The sequence below is a fragment of the Aythya fuligula genome, chromosome 7 (genome assembly GCF_009819795.1).
Source record: "Aythya fuligula isolate bAytFul2 chromosome 7, bAytFul2.pri, whole genome shotgun sequence".
Taxonomy (NCBI): domain Eukaryota; kingdom Metazoa; phylum Chordata; class Aves; order Anseriformes; family Anatidae; genus Aythya; species Aythya fuligula.
Window position 1 is genome coordinate 28,843,831 of NC_045565.1, and position 23,910 is coordinate 28,867,740.

The 23,910-nt window shown below is 43.6% G+C and overlaps 2 protein-coding genes across 2 annotated transcripts in view; one reads left to right on the plus strand and one right to left on the minus strand.

Annotated features, from left to right (window-relative positions):
• Nucleotides 1–233: 233 nt before the first annotated feature.
• HABP2 (hyaluronan binding protein 2) lies at nucleotides 234–15,904 on the plus strand. The gene is made up of 12 exons (XM_032191228.1): nucleotides 234–261; nucleotides 7,763–7,894; nucleotides 8,894–9,004; nucleotides 9,477–9,593; nucleotides 9,905–10,024; nucleotides 10,647–10,818; nucleotides 11,245–11,339; nucleotides 11,496–11,718; nucleotides 12,662–12,804; nucleotides 13,147–13,281; nucleotides 14,665–14,810; nucleotides 15,728–15,904. The coding sequence occupies exons 1-12, from the start codon at nucleotides 234–236 to the stop codon at nucleotides 15,902–15,904; spliced, it is 1,599 nt and encodes a 532-aa protein (XP_032047119.1).
• Nucleotides 15,905–16,757: 853 nt separating this feature from the next.
• The window catches only part of NRAP (nebulin related anchoring protein), a 48,679-nt gene continuing 41,526 nt past the window's right edge, over nucleotides 16,758–23,910 (minus strand). The window contains exons 36-42 of the mRNA XM_032191447.1: nucleotides 21,836–21,940; nucleotides 21,045–21,143; nucleotides 20,830–20,934; nucleotides 19,451–19,558; nucleotides 18,497–18,808; nucleotides 18,098–18,250; nucleotides 16,758–16,894 (exon numbers count right to left, since the gene is read on the minus strand). Of these exons, the coding sequence (XP_032047338.1) occupies nucleotides 16,796–16,894; nucleotides 18,098–18,250; nucleotides 18,497–18,808; nucleotides 19,451–19,558; nucleotides 20,830–20,934; nucleotides 21,045–21,143; nucleotides 21,836–21,940 (981 nt within the window). The 3' untranslated portion in view covers nucleotides 16,758–16,795. The remainder of the gene's footprint in view (nucleotides 16,895–18,097; nucleotides 18,251–18,496; nucleotides 18,809–19,450; nucleotides 19,559–20,829; nucleotides 20,935–21,044; nucleotides 21,144–21,835; nucleotides 21,941–23,910) is intronic.

Here is a 23,910-nt window from a genome sequence, read left to right on the forward strand (position 1 = left end):
CAGGAGGCAGGAGAAGGCTTGCTAGTAGAGAGGTGAAGAGCTCAGAGGTTTTGGTGGAATCCTTTAAGGGAACGGTTTCCCAGGCTAAAAATACAACATGTGCTGCATGTGTGCTCCAGATGATAATGTGTCCTGCTTTCATTATGCTTCAGCCATCGCCTTGGCTGAGAAATATAATGTCATTGCTGGAAAAGCCACTTTCCCTTGAAGTTCAAAGACTGTCACTATCCAAGATGGTTGCAGGCAAAAATCTGGCCGATTGTAAGAGCATCAGAACCGTTGATTCCCTCCTCCTTTGGCGAGCAGCCCAGACAAAGGTTCCCACTGAGAGCTGTCAGCAGGATCAAGGGGTTCACGTGGAAAAGGCAGTAGTTGTGCCTGCCCTCGTGGCTCCTTCGTGCCGGATGTCAGTTGTGGATGGAAGTTGATCAAATAGCCGTCCTTGTCCTCCTGTGCAGCCCCGTGCCACCGCCTCCTCGGCTGCAGAGCCGTGCCGGCACAGGGGAGAGGGGCAACGTTTGTGCTGCTGCTGTGGAGGCCGCTCCGTGGCAAGTTGCAGGAGAATTGCCACGAAGCGGTGCAATTAAGCATGCAGGCCAATTCATAGCAAGGTAGCTGAATTTTCGAACTCCTGTAGAGCTTTTGTTGGGAATTATGTGCATGTACACGGGCAGGTTTTGTCCCTCTGCTAGTCTGCCACACCAGCTCAAATAAGTACATTATTTGCTCTGGAATTACTTCTGGTTTGCACACATGCAAATCCACAGCCTAACCCTGGGTTGTCGCCTTTGTGCTGCCTGTTTCTCCACCTGCATTTGTGTTTTAATTATTCATTTTGATTGTAATAAGGGGTAGCAAATGTACCCGAGACACAATCAACAGTTCACTGCAGAATGCCCTTGGCAGCTGTAAATAATTTCCCTTGAATTTAGGGTCAAATCTTCCCAGCTTTATTCGGAAAGAATTGCCAGAGATTAACTGGACATTTTTGTCAGAGTTGGAGCTGCAGGATTCTGTCCTCAGACCAAGAAAGCTCCTGGTTCTGGCACTGCTGTTTGAAATCTATTATATTTCAATAGTCTTCCTTTCTTGAGGGATTGAAATAGAAAAATGGAGAGTATCCTATGTCTGCAGTGTTTAACCTTTGCGCAAAGCCTAATTAGCAAAGTTTGGTGGTTCTGTGGAGAAATGAAGCTTTAGTGAAGTCCTAACTATGACAATGATAATGACAACAAAAGTCAGGTGAAATTAAATTTTGAATTTCAGCCATTTTTCCACCTTTTTTTTTTGTTTTTTTAGGAGCCCTATAAATGTAATCGGCTCCACACTCAGCAACGAGCCAGTACCCACATAAAATGTCTCTCCTGGATTTTGTTTTTGCAGGGTTTCTTTTTTTTTTTTTTCTTTTTTTTTTACGAGCCTAAAGTCATAAAATTTAAAATTGCTCTCCGCCAGTTCTTCCAGCTTCGTCCCCCGTCCCTGCGGACCCGCCGCGAGCAGGATCCAGCGATTTTATTCCCTCTTGAGAGAACGCACAAAGTATCAGTGTCGGGCTGCAGAAAGGAGACTGTTTGGTGAAACAAGCCCCACAGTCTCGTTTCTTTTCTCTCCCCCCCCCCCCTCCTTCTCCTCCTTTTGTTTGCATCCTGCTCCCGGCTGGGCGCAGTATTGCACCTCGTCGGAAGGACAAGATCCTCCTCTGCTGGCCGTGAGCAATACGGCACAGCGGGCGAAGGGCCCGGCCACATCGCCGTGCTGCCCTGCCTGCCTGCAGCCCCTCCTGGGCCCCCTTCCTGCAGCATCCCACATCCCACATCCCCTTATCACACCCCACATCCCCTATCGCATCTCCCACATCCCATCTCCCGCACCCCACCTCCCTCATCCCACGTCCCCCATCCCACGTCCCACATGCCAGTGGGACAAGTTTCCATGCCCAGGAAGGGGCAAGCCCACACAGGAGGGATGGAGATGGGTGCTTCTCCAGCTTCTGCCATGTAACGCCATGGAAAGCTTCATGCAGGGAGCCAAAAGATTGAATTTGGCCCTGTGCTGGCTAGCGGAGGTGGAAATGAGTCTGAAGCAGTATTGTCTGGTGGACCTCGGAAGGCCAGGTCTGCCTGGGGCTATGTCCCCTGCAAATCTATATCAGGCACATGAAGGGCAAAGAGATAATATGGCACACCAGGTTTGTGATAAAGATCAGGTTGATGTCCTAGACTTGTAAGGTGGCACGCTCTGTGTTGGGTGCTCCAGGAACATTTGTTCTGAACAGCATTTGTGTTGTGGCAGCGGACAGTGGCCTTCATCCAAAGCTGGGAACCCAAATCTAGGGCTCAGCCACCCTAGAGCACAGGGCACTGTCTGCACTGAGGGAAACCTGGACATTTTCCAGGGCACCAGGTCATTGCAAGAGGTTTAGGGAGCCTGCTCTCTTACGAGTAGCTCTGCCCATGGGGGAAGGGTTGGAAGGGTAGCCAGGACAACTGGTATAGTGACATGCTCAGGATCCCTTATTTCTTCTGTTCTTGCTATTTGAGTCTTTCCCTTGTACACTGGGAGACTCCCAACTGTGCTCTGCAGCTGGGGGAAACTGAGGCACAGAAGAGCACAATGCCATCACCTCCACACCTCACACAGCTCGGGCTGGCACTCTTTGCCCTTCCCATGCAGGGCAAATGGCTGCCCTGCGTGCACGGAAATTTTAGCAACCTCCTTGAAGACAAAAGCTGCTGCCCTGAAACTCTCTCCAAGACCATTAAGCTCAGGGCAGGAAGGGGCAGTGCTGAGGAGGGCACTGAGGTGCAGGCACCCAGGGAGCAGCTCCCTGCCTCCAGCTGTAGGGGGACACTCAGGTGTGAGCTCCAGGTGGCAGCCACAGGTGGGGGCTGTTCTGGGTTATTGGGGGCAGGTTCTTATTCACGGCTGCTTATTCATTCCTAGCCACAGTCTGGTGTTAGCTGAGAGTGCCTCTCTTCTGTACAGAATACTTAATATAATGCCCAAGTAAGAAGTGTGTTTTTATAATTGATTACATCTGTAGCAATACATAGGTGTGTGTAATAACTGTGTGTCTATACAGTCTTCAGTATACATGTTAAATTGTCTGGAAATGTGTTTTCTTCTGACAAATCACGTGCGGGATGAAGCAGTGCAGCTCCAGATCTCCTCCTTCACACCCGCTGTTAGTATGTGCTCTCGTCGCAGCCAGGTAGCCCGTCTGCAGCTGTGACTTACAGCAAGAGGGGACGAGTCCTGATGTGGCAGCAGTACATTTCCTTTCTGCCTCACTCAGTCTTCAAAGGCTGAGTGTTGTTTTCCTCCTCCTTCTGCTCCCTTTTGTTGTTTGCCCTTGATCACAAGCCAAATAGGAAAGGCTGGAGCCCTATGTCAGAGGGTGAACGCATGGTATTTCCTTGCAGGAAGCACCAGAAATGTTCTCCTCTGTCCAAAGGCTGCTGATCACCTTCCAGCTTGGAGGGCTGGCTCCCCACATCTGGGTTGCTCTCTGCTCTATCCTGCCCAGCATCTCACAGCCCTTTACTCTGGCACCTGGCTGTGGTGCCATTAGGTAAATGCTCAGTGTGTGGCCACTTAATAAATAAAGGCAATTAACTTGTTTGGGACAAGTTTTTCATAAGCATGCTGCAAATTGTGCTAGATGGTCAGAAAAGCTGGAGCTCCCCCCAGGTTGTTGGGAGAAGCATAGGTTTTTGGGCCATTTTGATGATCTGTGAAAAGAGACCTTAAAAATGCAGCCTGGGTGACCCTGAAGTGGGTAATGAGCTTATCTGGATGTCCAGAACTGGGGCAAAGAGAAATCTGCCACAAGTTGTGCTGTAACTGTGCTCCAAACTGGTTTTGGTTTTCAGAAACTGACTCTGTTCTTCTTTATACCCTGCAGACCTCTTGGTTCTTCCTGGCTGACTTTCTGAATGGTAAGTGGATTTGATTTCTTCCACTGAAGCTCTGCATGCAGGCCTCACTGTTGGCAACCTGGTCTATCAAGATCCTTGGCTGGTGCCTAGCACTGAGTTTTGTTAACTTCACGCGTGGCTTTGTAATGGTTAAAATAAGGCTGGAGATCCTGAGAAGGTCTGTTGGGCTCTGGACAAGTAACACAGTCAGCACTTCCAGGCCTTCCCACGTGCTCTGTTGGTGCAGAAAACATCTCTGCAGTGGGTCCTGGTACAATGGGGCACAAAGCGTGGCTGCAGCAATGGTAATGGGGGATACCAAGAGGGCACCAGCAGCTTGCTGTGCTGTTCAAAGCCAGGAGTTCTCTGCTGCTCCATGGGCCTCATGTGCTTGATGCAGGTTTGGGGACCTGCTGATGAGCTGGGTCTAGCACGTGGGCCACAGAGCAGAGGTTGTGGTGCTGGGCTGCAGAGCACACAGGAGGGTAAGGGAAGAATCTGGTGCAGCTCAGTGCCAGCTGTGCATGAAAACTGAAGGTCAGATAAAGGATGGATAGCTTTCCCTTGCTGCACGCAACTAACTGTGGGACTTATTCTGGAACTTATGCAAGCAGGTTCAGAAAGTATTCAATAGCTCCTGTGAGTAAAAAAATCATTGAAAGTGATGTAATGTTATGATATGGGTAAGAGAAATGCTGTGATGAATCTTAGAGGGGTGGGGGCTGTAGATAACTTGTGAGGACTTGTACCTGCTTTTGCAGCCTGTTTAATCTATGAGAGGATTGTGGTTTTATTGCTAAGTTTAGTAATCTTGTGGGCAAGTCCCATTCATTTTTTTTCTTGAATTTAGTGGCTCTTGTATCTGATCTTATAAATTATTAAACTAATTATGAGTAAATTAATTTACTAGTAAACTATTAAATTATTTTTCCCACCAAAAAAAAAAAAAAAAAAAAAAAAAAGTGTGCCTCTCGCTATGCACTCCTTGTGCAACTACATGCCTCTTCATTCTGCTGGCATTTTGGTCCAGTCTGCAAGTCCAGCTGCCCTGTACCCATGCAGCACTGGTTCCTTCCCCAGACCAGTGTTGCTCTCCTCATAGGAGACGTGTGGCAAACACCTTCCCAGATCAGTGCTTAGCTTCTGCAAGTACTCGTACTCCTTCAGCAGCCATCAGCAGACAATGCCCTCCAAAGGGTAAGTGCTGCAAAACTGCTCTTGTGTAACAGCCCCAAATTGTTTGGAAGGAGTGAGGGCTTGGCTGTTAGCTGCTCCTATCCCTTCTGCAATTTCTTTCTGAAGCTGCAGATGCTCCCAGCCAAAACCCATGTGGAAGGGAGGAAATACCAAGAGGTCTGTGCAGGAGTAAATGGGAGACTTATTGTTTTTTGAAATACCATCAGGATTTCAGCCTCATAAAAATAACTTTACATTATTCACAGACCTGCAGACAAAAAGTATTTAGAGATGTGGCAGGAAAACTCATCCTCCTTAAATTAGGGCAGATTTCAGTCTATCCCTGGAGGTTCAGAGAGCTTGAATAAATGCCGGGCGCTTTCTGTGTTGGCAATAGGCTTTAACTTTGCACATCACTCATCTCGACAACTGCAGTCCAACAAAGTTACCTTGCCATTCAGGTCACTCGATGGCATCCTAATGCATCACTTTCCGCTCGGAACATTAGTCATGACTTGATCCAGGCAAGGTTTTGAAAACAGTGTGACTGCCGGCATTGGGATATCTGTTCTCCCCGCAAGAGAGAGTCCGTGTAAGCTAATGAACAAGAGGATATTGATCAGAAATCCATTACTTGATTGACAGCTCTTGGCGACGTGAAAAAGTGCAGATGAAAGCTTGAGCAGTTTAAAAGATCACCCAGACCTCAAAGCTGATTTGAAGCTTTAAAAGTCAATCTCTGCCTATCAATTATGGGGGGATTTTTTTTGTACTACACAGAGGAAAGTTATTCTTTGAAAATTTGCATGCAGGATGTCTAATTTAATTTCATGTAATAGTCACATTTCAGTGACAAATGTCAGATCACTGCTTTTTTAAGCATGTTAAGGTTTTCCAGCACTTATAAAGAATGAGCACTCTGATTTAATAATATGTTTAAATCAACCAGAGTATCAGGCTGCATTAATTATGTGCTCAGATTTTAAAAAAATAATAATAATAGTGTTATTTTTGCTTTACTAAACCTATGGCTTGTTATGAATAATTTAAAAAATGGAATGGAAACACTTCTTAAGTAAGCGACATGGAAGCCAAATAGTTATTTAGTGTTGAAGCAATGATAAACAGGAAGACATCTTTCAGTTTGATGTACCCAAGTCAGGGGTTTCTGTTCTTTCTTTTCTGATGCTTAATAAATGATTGATCCACCACTAAGGACTGACACTAATGTAACAAAATGAAGTGACACTATCATCATTTCTTGACACCATCCTTACACTGAGTAGTCAGTAGATGTTTCTAAAATAGCTTCACTATTTGTGCTTGTCGGGAGCACTTGTTTTTTCAGCTACTAGCTCAGCAAAGTCCTCTCTCGCCCCTGTAAAGCATGCTGGGCATGTCTGCAGCATGCTCTGAGCAGCTGTAACTCCCCTGTTCATCCTTCACAACTTTTACCAGGTATGTCTTTTATAGAAAAAAGGCTACCCTGTCTCTCTGAATAGTTCCTTAAAGCACCTGTGGAACAAAAAGCCAACACTCCCTGCTAAGATTTTGAAAATAAACAGGGAAACAAAATCAGGCTCCTTCACAATATTCCCTCCAACTCAAGTCCGCCTGCAAAATCTCCCCTCAGACAAAGTGAGCTCGCAGGCTGCATTTCAGGCAAAACCCTCTTTTTGTTTTCCTTTCTTAACTACATCACATTAAATTTAATTTTGTTCACCGTAGACAATGTCCTTATCTTCCAGCGAGATCCTTCTGTTCCTCAGCACGGCACACACTTCTGCAACACTTGCACACTGTCGAGACTTAGCTCCTGTGGAAATAATGAGCTGAGGAAAAGGAGTCTTGACTTGACATAGCAATAAATGAGGTGAAACTTTCCTCTCTTTTTTTTTTTTTTTTTTTTTTTTGGTGAGAAATGAGAGTTGGCATGTAGGAAGGAAAAAAAAAAAAAGACAAAAAAAAGACGGTTCTATTTTAATATGAAATATAAAACACCCATTGTACAAAAGTGGATTTTTTTTTTTCAGAAGCAAAGAAAGAATAAAGATAAAGGCTGCAAGAGAATGAATGAGGAGAGAAAACTAAGATAATGTAGTCGATAATCAGTTCAAGGCAGAACATTATCCGTGGGGCCATCAGTCCGGCCCTAGGGGAGAGCTTTTTAAAATCTCTGCTCGCAGTTTAGCAGTGCTCATTACCATAGCTCGTCTCCGACACGCCAGCGGGGCTTCTGCATGCCCACGCAATTCAGCCACCCCGAACACGGGCTGGCGAAGCGCCGGGGGATGCTCTGTGCCACATGTCCCATGGCATCGCGGGGACATTGTATCCTCAGAGGGGCTCTGTGGGCTCAGAGACTCGCTGCTCTCCCCCTGCCAGCAGCTGAGGTGCTGGGGATCAAAGCAGTGAGACAAAGGAAACCTCTTCTGCTCGCACGGCCTCAACCACTGCGGGTGGCAGCCACCCGTGCCTCATATCTGTGCCTGCAGGGCCCCCCGCCACCAAAGGGCAAAGCTCCTGTGTCCCCACACCCTGAGCATCCTGGCAGGAGCCAGCACCTCCAGCAGCGGTGGCAAGGCCATGGCTGGGGATAGCCACACACAGAGGTGGCCTTGTAGCAGCTGTAACTCCTCCATGCGTCCATTCCCTTCTCCTCCCCACAGACGAGGCTGCTGATGACTACGAGTACTACGACGACAACACGCAGGCCGAGGAGGACCTCTTCCAGCAGACGCAGACCTCGGAGGACCCCGACTGGTTCGAGGAGTTCTTTGGCTACAGCGAACCCCAGCAAGGTGCTCCGGGGTGGGCAGGGGGGCAAGGATGGGTGAAATCCCAGTCCTGCGCTCACAGAGTGCAGCAGGCCTTGGCTGCCAGCCTGCTGGTGAAACGCTTGCATCAAAGGGATGAGTTAGGAGGATTGTTTGCTGTGTTCTCCTTTGTGTTTCTCTTGTAAGGAGCCTGTGTTTTATCTCTGGGTTTCACAGAATGGATTCTGATCAGGCAGAACATTTCTGATTGCTACTACAAAAAAACACAGGCTTATTTGTCTATAGACACTGCAAGACGTAATTGCTGTTTTCATGGGATATATGTTCTGTATTTATGCTGGGAACCAAATGTAGAGCAGGTTTCCTTTTATTATTTTTTTCCTATTTCTATTTTGCCAAACTTCAGGAGAGAAGGAAAGGGTCCTGTGGACTGCTCAGGGAACACAAGAGGGGAGGCAGAAGGCTGCCTGCAATGTCCCTTCTCATCCCCTGGTACAAGGGAAGCAGAGCTGGCACGAGGCTGGCCCTGCTCACCCCAACACTGGCTGCTCCAGCACAGTGGTATTTATACCCTGGGAGTATTACATAGCATAACAGCAATGGACAGCTTTTCCAGGGGAGTTCAAGTGCCATGCTGCAGCCAGGGCGATGCCAGATCCAGACACCACTGCACTAAGCACACAGAGGCAGATGCCCGGGGCCAGCTCTGGTCCTGAACACATCTACTGCTCTCACTGCTGCAGAGGCAAATCTGCTCCACCACAGGCTTGTAAAGGGAGCTTGGGAGCTCCAGACCCAAAGCCATGAGCTCTTAGAGCTTACAGTAAGCTCTGCAGCAATTTGTAGCTGCTTCTGTGGCTGCTGAACCCGATGCATAAGCGTGGTGTGTGTTACACTGGATGCTGTGCCCAGCCTGTCCATTTTAATGTGTTCATTAAAAAAGAGGGGGGCAGGGGGAGAACAAACAGGTGAGGAGGTAGAGAAGCTGAAAGGCAAACTAAAACCCCTGCGTTCTTACCCTAGCCGACCCGTGCTCCTCTGATCCCTGCAAGAACAACGGGCAATGTGAGAAGAGAGGAAGCAGCTTCAGCTGCATCTGCCCCAAGCCATACACTGGGACTACCTGCGAGAAAGGTAATCACTCTTTGCTGGCTGACGCTCCTTGTTCTCACAGCTGATGTTACTGCCATGGCTCTGCCAAGAGAAGCAAGCACCAGAGCTTTATAAACCCACTGTTCACTGAGGTGAGGGTTTTAGCAGCCCGCTGCAGTCACATCAATATGTCTTGCACTTAGCTCATGGTCCAAACCCAAGTCTGTCTAAAGCAGTTATCAGTAACAATCTTCTGGTGTGCAGAAAGTGCACCTCTGTCCCCTCCCACCCAACGTGGACACTGGTGAGCTGCTCATTGGTCTTGCAGCTTTTTTTGCTGTAGGTGCTTGAACAAGAAGGAAAATCCCAATCCACGCTGCTATGTAGTATGGTGTGACAGCCGGGTGACCAGCTCCTGGGGTGTCAGGAGAAAGCACGGCTTTCCACCACCCTGCAGGGCACAGCTCTTTGTGCACAAATGTGTTGAAGCAAAGTGTTTATCTGTTTCACGCAGTGAAGGACATGTGTGTGGAGAACAGCTGCGTCAGAGGAGACTGCCTTGTTACGCTAACCCCACCTTACTCTCAATGCAGCTGCAGTCATCCCTACAAGTTACCGGACTGCCACCGCGGTGAGCACAGCCCCAGCAGAAGGGGCTCCCACTTTGTGGGGTGCTGTGTGGATGGTGGTGGGACTGGGAGGCGTTTCAGAGCTGCCCAGGCTGAGATGGCTGCAGGGAGATGGGATGGTTCTCACCATGTATACAGCATGGTGGTTCAGTCACTAGCAAAATGCCCCATGGTGATAGGCATTTTGCAAGAGCTGATAAGAACTTCGATTTGAGGCTAAACAGGGGCTTTCCTGGATTTTCATGGGGGTGTGTGAGTGCCTGTGGAGCATCCGGAAGAGTCACAAGGCATTCTCTGTTTTCCACCTTGACAGCATCTTCACAATGCAGGCCAAACCCATGCAAGAATGGAGGGACCTGCATACGGCACAGAATCAGATCAAAGTTCACCTGCGAGTGCCCTGAGCCATTCAGAGGGAGGTTCTGTGAGATCGGTACGTCACGGTCCCTGGGGAGGCTGGGGCTAACCCTCCACGGGCCACCTTCACCCTGCAGCCAAGTTGACCAAGGCCTTCCTCACCAAGAGCCTGACCACCAGCCTCCTTGAGGAAGGTGTCAGGGGAACAGGCTGAGCTCTGCGGCCTCCATCAGCCAAGGGGATCAAAGCTATTCCCATACTGATGTTTTCTGAGCTGTGCTTCAGCAGGCTCTCACTGGTAGAGCATGAGTGAGCACGTGCTCTCCAAGGCTTCTATGTGACCCGTGGGGAAGGAACATCGGGTTTTCCTTAAACACCAGAAAGATGAGGTATGGAAGGTTCACAGTCGGTTGTCTGTGCCTCCCCAGGCTGAGGACAGCCACTGATACATGGTTGGGTGGTCCTTGCCATGCAACAAGGTTTCAGGTGTTTGAAGTCAGTCAAGCCTGGACAGATGCTGGGATATAACTCTTGTTTCTGGCCTGTCTAGGACAAGAGGTATCGCTATGTGACTCAGTGGGTCCTTCTAATCCCCCATCAAGTTAACGTAAAGCAAGGAAGGGAAGAAAGAAGAGCCACTTCAGGCAAGGAACAACTTTTTATAAAGACTTTTTCATATCAACGTTGTCTTCTTACAGGATTGGATGACTGTTATGAAGAGGACTCCCTTGGGTACAGAGGAAGAGTGAACCAAGCCGAGAATGGCAAGACCTGCCTGCACTGGAATTCCCATTTGCTCTTGGACTACCCTATTAATGCATTTATGGAGGATGCTGACTCTTACGGCATTGGAGAACATAACTTCTGCAGGTAATATTTTGAAGAAGCAGCTGTAGAGGCCAGTATCAAAGGGTTCCCTGAGTACAAACTGCTCCCAGGAATTTGGCAAACTGAGGATGTTAAAATCTCATATATTTCTAGACAGTGCCTGTTTATAAAACACGAGGATGTTAGGGCTGCCTTCCCTAAGTCACTGCACTGAAGTGAGGCTTCCAGAAGCAGCTCTCAATTTCCCTTGTTTTTTACAGGAATAAGATAGATAAGGGGACAGTAAAATGGCAGAAGCGGCACTCTCTTTTCTTAAGTATCTTCTTTGTCAAATCTTATGAAAGAGTAGCTCTCAAAGCCTGGCTCTCTTACGGGAGCATGAGGCCACTCCCTTAAGCATCCTTAGCTCCTTTGCACAGTTTTGTGGAGATTTCCCCACTCTGGCTGATGCTCAGCTGTTCCCTTCAGGAATCCTGATGAGGATCAAAAACCCTGGTGCTACATCACAAAAAATGGCAAAGTGGAGTGGGACTTCTGTGACATTTCACCCTGCTCAGGAACAGGTAGAGTAACGAATTAGAAGTGAGCTGTTTGGCAGTGTGTAGGTGTCTGGATGAGCAGGTCACCACCTGTTGCTTAACTCCCCTGTGTGATATTATCTCTGGATTACCCATCTTCTGCCTCTTCCAACACAGCTCAGGAGAGCCAATGGACCACAGACAGCCTAGAAGACCCAAGCGAAACAAATTCAGGATTCAAAACATGTGGACAACCAGAAGGTCAGAGGGCACTCAAGAGGATCTATGCTGGAGTTAAGACTACAGCTGGCAAACATCCCTGGATGGTGTCTCTGCAGAGAAAGACTACAAGAGGCAGCAGACATATCTGTGGTGGAGTGCTAATTAAATCATGCTGGGTTCTTACTGCTGGACACTGCCTTATGTAGGTGCTTGTCCTATGCCTAGGGTAGATAAACAAAAAGAAAAAAAAAATAGGATGGCAGTTATAGCTTGGAATTCTAATGATTTACAATCCAAATTATTTCTGGGAATCAAGCTGAAAGGAAAACATACAAAAAGAAAGAACATGCACATGAAATATATATAAATATATATGAAAAAATGGTGTTTACTGGAATTACAAATTAAACTTACACCTCACTCATCTAAAATGAGCCAAAATAAGTGTACGAGAGGAAAACAGGAGGATTATGAAAAGGTTTTACAATATTTGAAAGAAGGGATCCATGAAAACCTCAGGGAATATTGGGATACCATGATCAACATCACAAATGGCATCATAGTTAAGATCTCCAGAAGAACACAAACGTGCTTTGTCCTTCCAATTGTTTATGTGTCAGCTAGCTCAGAAAATGACATTTCCTTGAGCATTTTTTTTAAGAGGTTGGAAGCCACTAGCCTTGGAAACTGGTAAATTACACTCCAGAGATCATTCCAGCACAGATGATTTTAAGTATGCTTAGACAATGGCAAAGGATTGTAATCCTGTGGCTCTGAGGTACTACTCAACATCACAGCCATGGAAATAGACTATTTGTACACTGCTAGTCTGCCCCAAAATAGCAAGAAGAAAAATATTAAATTAAAAAACAATAATAAAAAATTAAAAAGTATGTTCATGCAGCTTTAGCTCATTTTATTTAATGACTGCAACAAGTTAAGAGCACACGTATTGTCCAACGCTAGAATTTTCTTGACGAAGTCCCATTATAACAATCTTAATCTTCTGGTCATGCTCTACGACAGGAAGCAATGTCTTGACTTCCAGATACTACAGCTTCAGGTTTTCACCACTGATATACAAGGTCTGTAACGTCTGCACCACCACAATAGCTAATGTTATTTACTTTACTCTTTTTTTGCAGAGAGCTAGCAGAAAAACACCAAGTGGTCCTTGGAAAGCAAGACCTCAGGAAGAGGGAACATCAAGAGCAAATATTTGATGTGGAGAAGATCATCGTACATCACAAATACAGAGAGAAGGGCGATGTCCCATACAACGATATTGGTAAGATCCTTTTATTAAATATGTCTCATCTCTAAAATCAGTTACCTGAAGTGCCTCTCTACAACTGAAGTCAGTATAAAATTCCACTCCTAGAATGTATTTTGTAAATTATTAGGTCAAATTATGGATTATACCCATGTGAAACTTTGGGATGTGAATTGTGTTGGGCAGGGAGAAATCCCTGTGTGTGGGGACTAAAAAAAATAAGGACAGATCCAGCATGTAGTGTGAACTGTATGTCAGCACAAGCCCCTGTGCCATGGGGTTGTGGCACAGACTGATAATGATAGCTAAGGATTAAAATCAAAATACAAGTTACAAATACTTTTATCTTGTCTCCAGCATTACTGAAGTTGAAGCCAGTTGATGGTCACTGTGCCGTGGAATCAAAGTATGTGAAAACAGTGTGTCTGCCTAACTTCTACTTTCCCGTTGGGACTGACTGCTTCATTTCAGGATGGGGCGCAACGGAGACAGGTACGTGAGCCCGTGAGGGCTGGCTGCGTTTTTTCAGAGAGTTCTGAAAAAAATCGCCCCCGCCCCTTTATTTTTGTTTGGCTTGGTTTGTTATTTTGCTTGCCACCTGAGACACCATAGCATGGTTTCATCTGGAGCCAGCTATAGAAGTACGAAGGTATTGAGAAAGACTATTGTATACTTTGTGAGTTTCAAGACAAGACTAAGACAGGCTGGAACTTTCACATGGTTTTCCAGCCCATTGGGTCAGATAAAGCTTTTTAGAAGCAGCATCTGGATCTTCAGATGTGCTGGAAAATAATATAAAAAAAAAAACACACTAAGGCTTTTCAAGTTGAACCAGCTCTATCCAAAACCTTTCTTGCCCATAGTAAATCCTGAGGGGAGAAATTACTATGCTTAAATAAAATATAATGCCAATTTTCTGAAAAATGCATTTTCTCATGTTCTGATTGATGTGTTGCTGTAAAGCAGCAGAAGGAAGATGTGTCACTGAGGCTGCAGTAGGTGTCCTAGTGCTTTGTGACTGATACAGCCTGATATGATACACAGGACCAAATTCTCCCTTCTGATGTAACTCTCATTGAAGTGCACAAGAGACAAGCATGTACATTTGATCAGAATGCACCAACAGAATTTAATGGACATTTTTTAAAAGTTCCAAATAAAAAGTCTCTCTTAAAAAGTGAAGGGGAAATTTTATTATTATTTTTTCCCTAAAAAGAATATCAAGTATCCTGTATGTGCTCAAACTAGATGGCTCCTTCTTTGAGCAGAGCTATTATTAGCATTTCAGGAAATCACTGCAGAAATAGAATATTTCCTGAATCTCAGGCAGAACCAAACTTATAAACCACCTTTAATTATCTACAGATGTAGTGCTTTGAAACTTTGGCTATTGCCTTTAGATGTCAAGTTATGTCTTTAGATTCCCTGTAATTAATCATTGCCTTTAAATATTGCATGACTTTCAGTTTTCATCTGTTTCATTAGCCTATGTGTTACAACATCTAATGGCACTAGTCTGAGAAGTGCTGAGCAGCTCTAAGTCCCGCTGGGACCAGTGGGAGCTGCAGACCACCAGCACCTTTGAAAAGCAGGATACCTCTGACAGGTGTAGAGCTGATCTGAGCCAAATGCTGAATACCTGACTTTGCTTTTGTTCAGGCAACAGCTCAGTGTCCTGAGTGAAGCCTCCAGGCTCAAACTCTAACCCTTATCAATGCAGACATGCTTCTTTTCTTCCCAGGCTAGACTATGCACCCTTCCCTGTTCTTACCCTTTCCCATAGAAATGGCAAGCAAGCTCGTATTTTGAACAAAGTCAACATGTAACAGGACTGGGAGGAAGGTGACTCTTTTTTTTTTGGTGTACATCCTGCAGATGATATATCCCATCAGCTGCTAGATGCCAATGTCAAGCTGATTTCACAGAAGCAATGCAATGCGCCTAGCGCATATGATCAGCTACTGGATGAAAGCATGTTTTGTGCAGGAAATCTTCGGAGACCCAGAGCTGATTCTTGTCAGGTCTGTTGCTTTTTCTGTATTTGAACACTAATTTTTCGTGTAAATAGTCAGGCTGTGCAGAGTAATAGCTTTGGCAGGGTACTGAATATGTATCTGTTTCTCCCATCAGTGTATTATTTCAACAGCCATCATCTTTCTTCAGTACAGTCTGAGACATATGCCCCTAGAGCTAATGTCTTCACTGTCAGCCACAGGCAGATCTATGGGATCTAGAGACTAGCCTGGGAAGTTTGGCTTCTGAGGCATTTTGTCTTAATAACTTGAAAATTTGCCTTTTTTTTCCTCTCAATTCTATTACAGCCACTACCATGAGGAACAGTTCTAATCTGATCTTCACTATCAGAGCTAATACTTACTGGGCAAGTCAGCTAGGGCAAACATGAAGTCAGTTCATATTTATACTGTTGTAAATCTGGGGAGGAGATTGAACAATGGTTCCTGAGGTGAAAACTAGCACCGCAAGGATACTTAGCCATAGAAATCACTGAAAACAAAAACTGAAAACTGCCAACCAGCTCAGAATAATTATTTTTGTTATTGTTATCTGAGGGGATCAGTGGTAAAGGGATGATGGTGTGGGGAAGATCGTGTGTTCAAGATCAAGTGTGTTCTTTTATGCTAAGTATCGCATCTTTGTCTTTCTGGGTTCAAATTCTGAATGCCCGGTACTTTCATGCCTGGGAAATTTCATTTGACTTTGTCAGATATATGTCACAGACTTAAACAGAAATTTACGTCCAAAAAAGTCTAGTGTTGTATTACCTGGATCCAGAACTGCAAGCCTACTCAGGAACTGAGCAGCACCTGCTGATACATCATTCCAGTTTCAAGGTCTTTTGATGAGAGAAGGGAATTCTTATATTGGTCAATGTTTTGCTTCACATTTTGAACTAATTTTGTATGCTTTTTCTTATTAGGGAGACTCTGGAGGCCCTCTAACTTGTGTAGAAAACGGCTCCTACTATGTGTATGGCATTGTGAGCTGGGGTGATCAGTGTGGATTAAAAAACAAGCCAGGAGTTTATACTCAAGTGCCAACATTTCTCAGTTGGATTAAATCCAAAATTCGGTCAGAGTCAAGATCATTTCAGTAGGAATGGCAAAAGGTATTAAATCCTGTTGAAAAAAATGTATCTAAAGCTATTGGATAATTATTGATTTTTTTGCAAGTTTTACAAGTAGAATTATACATTTTTTGTCCAATGATTCTGTAACCATATATAGAAATTTGGAAAATGGGATTGGTATTAAATCGGGATATAAAAAGTAGAGATCTGCAAGCAAAGATTCAATTCCTTTAAATGGTAATCTCTCTCATCTGAATTCCAGGGTTTACAACCTTCTCTAAGCAGCTACCTAATCTATCTATAGCAACCTCTCCTAGTTTCTAATGAGCTAATCTTGATATTTTGTTTTGAAAGATTTGAAATAGATTGAATAACTGAAGTGATCTGAATACATCCTGTTGCTCAAGAACAAATTCTCTGTTTGCTAAATGACAGGCCATTGGTTAGTCAATAACTTTGCTTCCACTGGCCCTTGTCTTGTTCATCTGTTAAGCCACCAAAATCATGCTTTTGTATTCTCTTAGGTCAATGGTGCCAATAATCCAGTAATGTGAAAAACTCCAAAGGTTAGAAGTATGAATAAGTCTGACAAATCTGGTTCCAATAAAAATGATTTTATATTCTACCAATCCGGTTCATTCATCTGTAGTACAAAGCTGAGCCTGCCAGTCATCTAGTATTAATTTCATTTACAGCTTTAAATAAATACCAGCCTCTGTAATTCATACAATGATAAATCACAAAGTATCCATGCAAAAATTAGAAAGATCAATTATAAATTGCAATGTCTAGCTTGCTTTTTAAAACAACAACAAAAAAATCTTAGATGCCATCTATTGTGCTTTCCAGAAAAAATGGAAAAGCTACAAGATTTGCAGGATAAGATGAAAATCTATTTGTATCGTGTCATGTTTCTGTTTACTTGTACAGTTGCATTTTCCTTCTCTTGACTTGCAGAATTTCTGAAGCATCAGGATTGACTGTGACCTGCTGAGATCCTTCTGCCCCCAGTTGGTCCTGTAATAAGATCAGACAACTAAATTGTGAGAACAGCCAATAGACAGGAGAAAGCTTTAACTATTATTCTGTAAATATATTTACAAATTAAAAATTACCAGAAACAACTGGACAAAATCTGAATTACTGCTCTGAACTGAGGACATCTCTGCCATGGAAAAGCGCATACCTGACCCATTCATGTAAGTTAAATGACACATATATCCAAGGACAGAATGTGCTCAAGGCCTAACTTCTAAATTGAGCCTTAAATAGCGAGCAATCTAGCAAGTTCCAAGTGAATTGCACACCTGTAGATTTCCCTGGGACCATCAGATCATTACCACTCATAGGGCTTAAGATGACACTGCCTGCAGTCCCCACTGCCTGCATTGCTCAACCATAGTTATAATTTATTTCCTGAGTAGCTTCTCAGATGGGGATGTAAGTCATGGGTATGTCCTGTTTCTTTTGTGTTGGCTTATTGTTTGACTTGTTGCCAAAGTTGAAACTTAAATGAAACAAGTATTTAAAGTGCAGAGCTTCTCTTTTACTGTAACCTAATGCTTCCTAACTGCAGGGGTTACAAGATCCCTGTATGGACTTTTGTTCTATTATGCTGGGAAATTGCAGGCTGGGAGCCATGCTATGGAGGTGAGGGAGAAGGAAAACCTGGGGAAGAAACAAGTTTGTAATTTCTTGCAGCTTGGGACGGACAGAGGTGGAGGAAGCTGGAGCAAAAAGCTTCCCACAGTACGCTTTATGTTCTTAGGAATCTACAATGAGCTTGTCAATACAGCTGTCAGTGGAGATTACAGGGTAACAAGGATGTGTCTTGCCAAAACTAGGAAAAGAGAAAGGGAGTTGCACAGGGAGTTCTTTCCAACTGCAATTTTGCTCTCTGTGGATATAGCAGGACACTTTGAGATCTGCCAACATCCAAAGTTAAGGGAAACGCATCCTGTAATGTAAGTAAAAATCCTGTCCTGTGGCATTTCCTGATCCCTAAAGGAATTACTCAACCCTGACATAGCTGAATTCCCTTGAGAGGTTGCTTCAAGCTGAGGTGTACACAAAGCTTGATGATGGAAGTATATATATTCTGTTTAAATAATTGGGAGAACTGCAATGTCCAGGGAGCAACCAAAAGCATTAAACAGGACGTGTGCCTGCCTGCCTTCTACAGAGCAGAGCTCTTGCAATTTGTGAGAATGATTTACTTACAGCTTGAGGTCGATACTGAGCAGAAGCAGCTTGCATTGCCATGTCCCGAAGGTATGCCAGCTCAGCAGCCCTTCTTGCCATTTCGACTTTGTAAGAACCTGGGGGAGTCCAGCCAATGCCTCTGAGCCAGTTCAAGTCAGACTTGTATTTTACCTAAGAGAATGAAACATACACTAGTGTGTATTTAATTTGGTTAACATTAATCAAACCACATGCCCTGGGTTTTCAAGAGAGAGCATAAAAAGAGCAACAGGGTCAATAATAAACAAAGTGTTTGCTCTCCACAAACAAACCATAGTTCTTTTAAGAATTATTTTCTTGATAGACAAGCTCTGTGAAGCACATTGCCACAGCAAGCACCTAGCACCTGACACGACAGTGCCACTCAGCTGTACTTACATCGCTCTGCAGCTTATAGGCCTGCTTTGCATGCTTCACGTTTAGCTGCTCAGGATCACAAGTATATTCATGCAAGGGCTGCTTGTAGTTAACATTGCTGGCGAGCTGCTGGCTTCTCTTAGCATGCAGGAACCCCGGCTGGTTAAGGTGGCTGTGGAACTGCGCCCTGTTTTGGGCATATCCACTCCTGTATTGGTTGTCACTCTGGAGTTTCCCCACTCTGAGGACATGTCTGATTTTGGGATCATCATTTGCACTGAGGAATCCAATCTGCTGGCCTCTGCCTCTCAAGAAGGTTTCTCTGTATTTGTACTGCAGGAGATGTAAAGGAAAATTCTCACTTTCGTATTTATATCACCTTCAAATTCTGTTATGAAGCAACTTATCCTCCCCAGCTATCCATAATGCTTCTTGTAGTGCACGGTGACCAAGGGTTTGTTTGATATCAAGCTGTAGCTGCTAATTTAACATGACACTCTAGGAGAATGACCTTTGTGCTAATTTTTTTAAGGGAGTGGAATGGCTTAGGGAGCCCAAAGTAATCCTCTCAAAAGCAACCAAAGGTCTTCTTATTGTGAACCCAATAAGCAATAAAGCTCTTCCATCTTCAGCTTTCTTGATGATGTCTTCTCTGCTCAAAGGTGACACACTTTATTCTAGCCCAGGGTTGGCTATCCCTAGCCTGATAACTAGCTTATTTACCTATAATATAATACACTTCCTCCCCAAGTACAGCTCCTTGAAATGAAGAGCAGCTTGGTATTGGACATTTTTATGGGAGCCTTTAGCTGGAAACCTTTGCACTTAACTGGCATTTATTTTTGCTGGTCACCCATTTTTGCAAAACAGAATAATGTTCTCTTATGTCAGAATTCACCATTTTTACAGGGTGGGGGTGGCATGGGAATAGGGTTGGGAAGCGTTTGAAACAGAACAAAACAGAACAATTCTTACATCACTCGCAATCTCTCTTGAAGCCTTCGCTGTCTGGAACGGAATGGCGTCAATCCTAAAATCATAGCCAGATGCCCTTGTCTGTTCCCAAGATGTTTTATACACTTTCTGTGTTGAGAAGAAAAGAACAAAACAGTCGTTTCCCCCCGCAGTGTCTTAAACGTAGTCCCATAACTGCAATAATAAATGTTTTATCCTACTGGGCTTATTTGTATCAAGAGTCATCAGTACCATCTCCAAGGTTTTGATCCAGTTCTATAGCACTTCAACTTCTTTTCTATTCCCCATAATGATAAAATGTCTCATCTGAAAAATGCCACCAGGGTTTCCTTTTGTACTTGAATGTGGTTGTTTTTGATTTGATTTAATTTCTATTAGAAACTGTGATGCATCAGTCACATCAATATTGCATTGATATTGCCCTTATTCTCTCTTTTGATGCATCCACTTGCAGTGTCTTGGGTTTCGTGGCATCATAATTTCAATGCCAGTTATTTCAAGCTTTTCTAATGATCCCTGTCTCTATTCCACAGCCACATGTGGCTTCATTAACTCATCTGGAATAACAGCCAGTTCTAACATATTTAATGTGACTTTGTGGATGTGAAATACATTTACATCCTGAAGAGAAAAATTTCTCTAGATTTGGTTCTTCCTCCCTTAGAAACATCCTTACACCAGCCTCCAGTCTGTGCATCCTGCTGCCCAGCTGCTGTACCTTAGCAGACACTTCTGGCTGTCCCTTTCTGATTTTATTGATTTTCTTTCTGTAAGACTTTGATTCATCTTTTCTGGGGTTTGTGACTATATGAAAACCAGCACAAAATCCACTTCATATTTCAAAAGATATTTTTATGTTTCACTGATGGATTTAGTGCTAGGTGGTGCTTAGTCCAAAGGTAAACTGAGATGCCAGCAGTCCTGCAAGAACCAGAAGGCAGCCTGGGTAGAACCGATACAAACTTTACTGTGTGCTTTGTTAATAGGTCTAGGGTTGACCTTTTGTTTGTGTGCAATCATCTCTTTGCCATGTTTATTTTTTTCTCTGTCACTTCAAAGAATGTAAATCCTATTTCTTTCTTTTACCTATAGAGGACCTACCACTAACCAAGGAACTCAAAGCCTTTTTCAAACTAAGGTGAATCTGACCCTGCAGCTAATGATGGCAACGGTTTAATTACAGACTGGTATATTAGGGATAAATTGAGTGCCTCTGCCTGGGGTAAGCTGTCCACAAGCTATGGCTTTTTGAGTTCGTGTCAGGCTCAAAGAACCCGGCTTCTACATATTCATGAAAGTTTTTCATTCCCAAGCAAATTTGTTTTCTTTAATGACCATTACCAAGTCAATTCCTCAAAGTAAAAGCCTCTATTACTTACATCACTGATGTGAAGTGCATTCTGGCGGGCTCGGATAAAGTCTGGATGATCAGGAGGCAGGGTATACTTGTGCATGGCTTCAGAGTCTCCAGCCTTGTACAGCCTCTGAAGAGTCAAAAGTCATTGAATTTAACTGATACTGGAATTGAGGTCAACTCTATAATACATTATAGCACAATGGAAGTTATGATCATTTATAGTAAAATGAAACTTACATCACTGCACTGGAGGTAGCTATTTTTAGCATGAATCAAATCTGGAGAGTCAACTACAGAAGTGAACTTCAGACTTTCTGGCTTCTGACGGTACTTTGTCTGGGGGAGGCAACAAAACCAAACAACAACAAAAAAAAACAACACAGGATGTTTCTGTTAGACACTGATATATCATGATTCTGGGTGTGTGATAACTAGGGCAAATATGATACAAATATCACCTTCCTGAAGCCATAGTAATAAAAACATATATCCATCTGCTTTAGTCTCAGTTGCTCTTTCAGCTTATTATAAAGGATGCCACTGTCTCATTGCTCTAATGTGCAGGCACCAAACTTTGTTGTTGTTGTTTTGTAAGAAGGACTTTGCACTGGATATTCACATGCAAAATCTTTTGAACACTACACTTTTGACAGCTCATAATTCTTCTCCATTAATACATAATACTGAGCAGGCTAGTGCCCCCTCAGCATGACTGTCAATGCTGTACCTTTCTATAACATTTCCATAAGCACCTGCTTAGAATTTCATAATAGAATTTACTGCATTTATTTATTGCTACATGTTTTGTTTATACTCTTGTGTTTCATTCAGAATGGAAAATATTCAGCAGGTGTCACACAGTGGACTTGCATCTCCCGTACTGCTTCTTGGTAACTTACACCTTGTATAAACAGGCTCCCACATCAAAAGGAAATGATAAGCTACATTCGTAAGTGTCATGTAACGAGGAGCCTTGATGGTAAACAATTCCTACAGACGTGCTATCCCATGAAAGATTTATCAGTTACCTCACTGATGAGCTCTCCAGCCTTCTTTACACTTTCTATCTGCGGAGATCTCAGAGCCATCCAACCAACTCCTTTCATGAAGTTCAAGTCTGATTTATAGCGATGCTGTTAAAAATGAAAATCGTTAGCTATCAGTTTTGTATCCACAGCTATTAAGGTTTTTTAAAAAGACTCCCTGATTCATATTAACATTTTGAGGTTTTTCATTTGCCAGGCACATATCAGATCGTAAAGCCAAACTGTTTGCATTTGTTCATTCCACCAGGAATTAAATAATGTATCATATGCAAGTTACAAGGGAAGGCCCCACAAGTGAATTAGTATGACTCAAAGCAGTAAGTAATAACCTGTTTGTACTGGGCGTAAAAGAAACCCTTTTGAAATAATTTTCTGAGGTGAGTTCAAGTCAGGAATACTAATTATTTTATCTGGTGCAGGCTTCCTCATTAACCCCATTTCTAAGAGGAGACTTAAGATTCTTTACTCACATTAAAGGCTTTCTCTACCTCCTGATCCAGAAAGGAAAATGAGACAGACCCAATAAAAAGTCAGAACCAGTAAAGTACTCTCAGTCCCAACAATTCTGACTTCTGCTTCAGTATGATAGTGGCCCCTTCAGTGGCATGATAGTCACTGCTTTACTCAAATCCAATCATCCATTTTTTCAGTATTTTTTTCTCCTATACACAAAAGGAGACTGCAACCAGCTAGCTCAAATGGGTGCTGTACATTATCTGTACTAGGCAGTGAGGGGACCGGACAAAAACACCTTGGTCATTTCTCTGAGGTGTCTATAGGCAAAGAGCTAAGTCCTGAGGTCCTTATTCATCTCCTGTCTTGACCCTTGTTAGGCAAGCTCTAAACTACATGCTGTTAGGACTAAGTCCTTGGAAATTACAGTTTCCTATAATATAAAGCACCATCACAGATCAGTAAACAGCAAAATATCCTGCCTACCAGGATCTAACTAACCTCAATGTCATCAGTTACCCTTTACAGCAGAAGGCAGGAATGGCATTTGGAAAGGCAAAGAATTCCATCTAGCAACAGCTTCCACACCATCCTGAGACTATCTATCTCCAAAAAGTTGCTTAGTGAATGTAGTTGCTTAGTCACTGCTCCCTGAGACAGCTAGCATACTTTGACAGCTAAGAGCTTTGTCTACTACCAGCAGTGTAGCTGTGAGGTCTAGTTATCAGCCAGGAGGCAGCAACTGGTGGGCTCTACTGAGTAGTAAACCAGGGTCTCTAGCGTCTGTTGTGCTGATATGAAGCTACAGCCAAAATTCTCTCACTCATTCCTAATCCTTATTTTTGCAGCCCTCCATTGGGATACCTCTGTTTCCCAGGGTAACACTTTATTTTTATCTAGACAAATGAAAAAAGACAATTGTATATCATAATAATAAAATCTAACCGGGATCCTTCAATTGGATCATTTGCTCCCATTTGAAGAGAGAAGTTAAGGAGGGTTCTTTGAAGATGTCTTTTTCTGGCAACAAAGTATATTTATATACTCTATACGTATAGTATTATATCTAGTATATCTGGAATACTAGATAGCAAGTACACTGAGTAAGAAAGAAGGTTACAAGCTCTACAATGCTTTGACTTTCATGGCTGGACTATCTGTAAATATCTGACCTTCATATCTGACATCCCATCACTTTGTCTCTCAATAAAATGCTGAGTTCAGTAAGTGATCAGCTCTCTGAAAACCTATAAAGAGTTAGAACAACTTCCTGAACAACCTTTTGCACTTCCTTGCTGGATCATTCAGTCTTTTCTAACACAACAAAAACGCACCCAAATACAGCTTTCTGGTACGAAGCACCTAAGGAAAGGTGACTCCAGAACCAAAATCATTAAAATACAGCTACCTGCATCCATGCAGCCTTATACATGAACTCAATATTTACTTGTGTTTGAAAGAAACCAATAGCCTGTCCCTGAACAAAGGTAAACATGCTATGACAAAGTGACATGGGATGTTGCCCACCCTGAGATTCCATCATTTCTGTCAAAGTTTGTCTGAACTTACAATTGTGAGAGCAATTTCTGCGAATGCATCTGGGG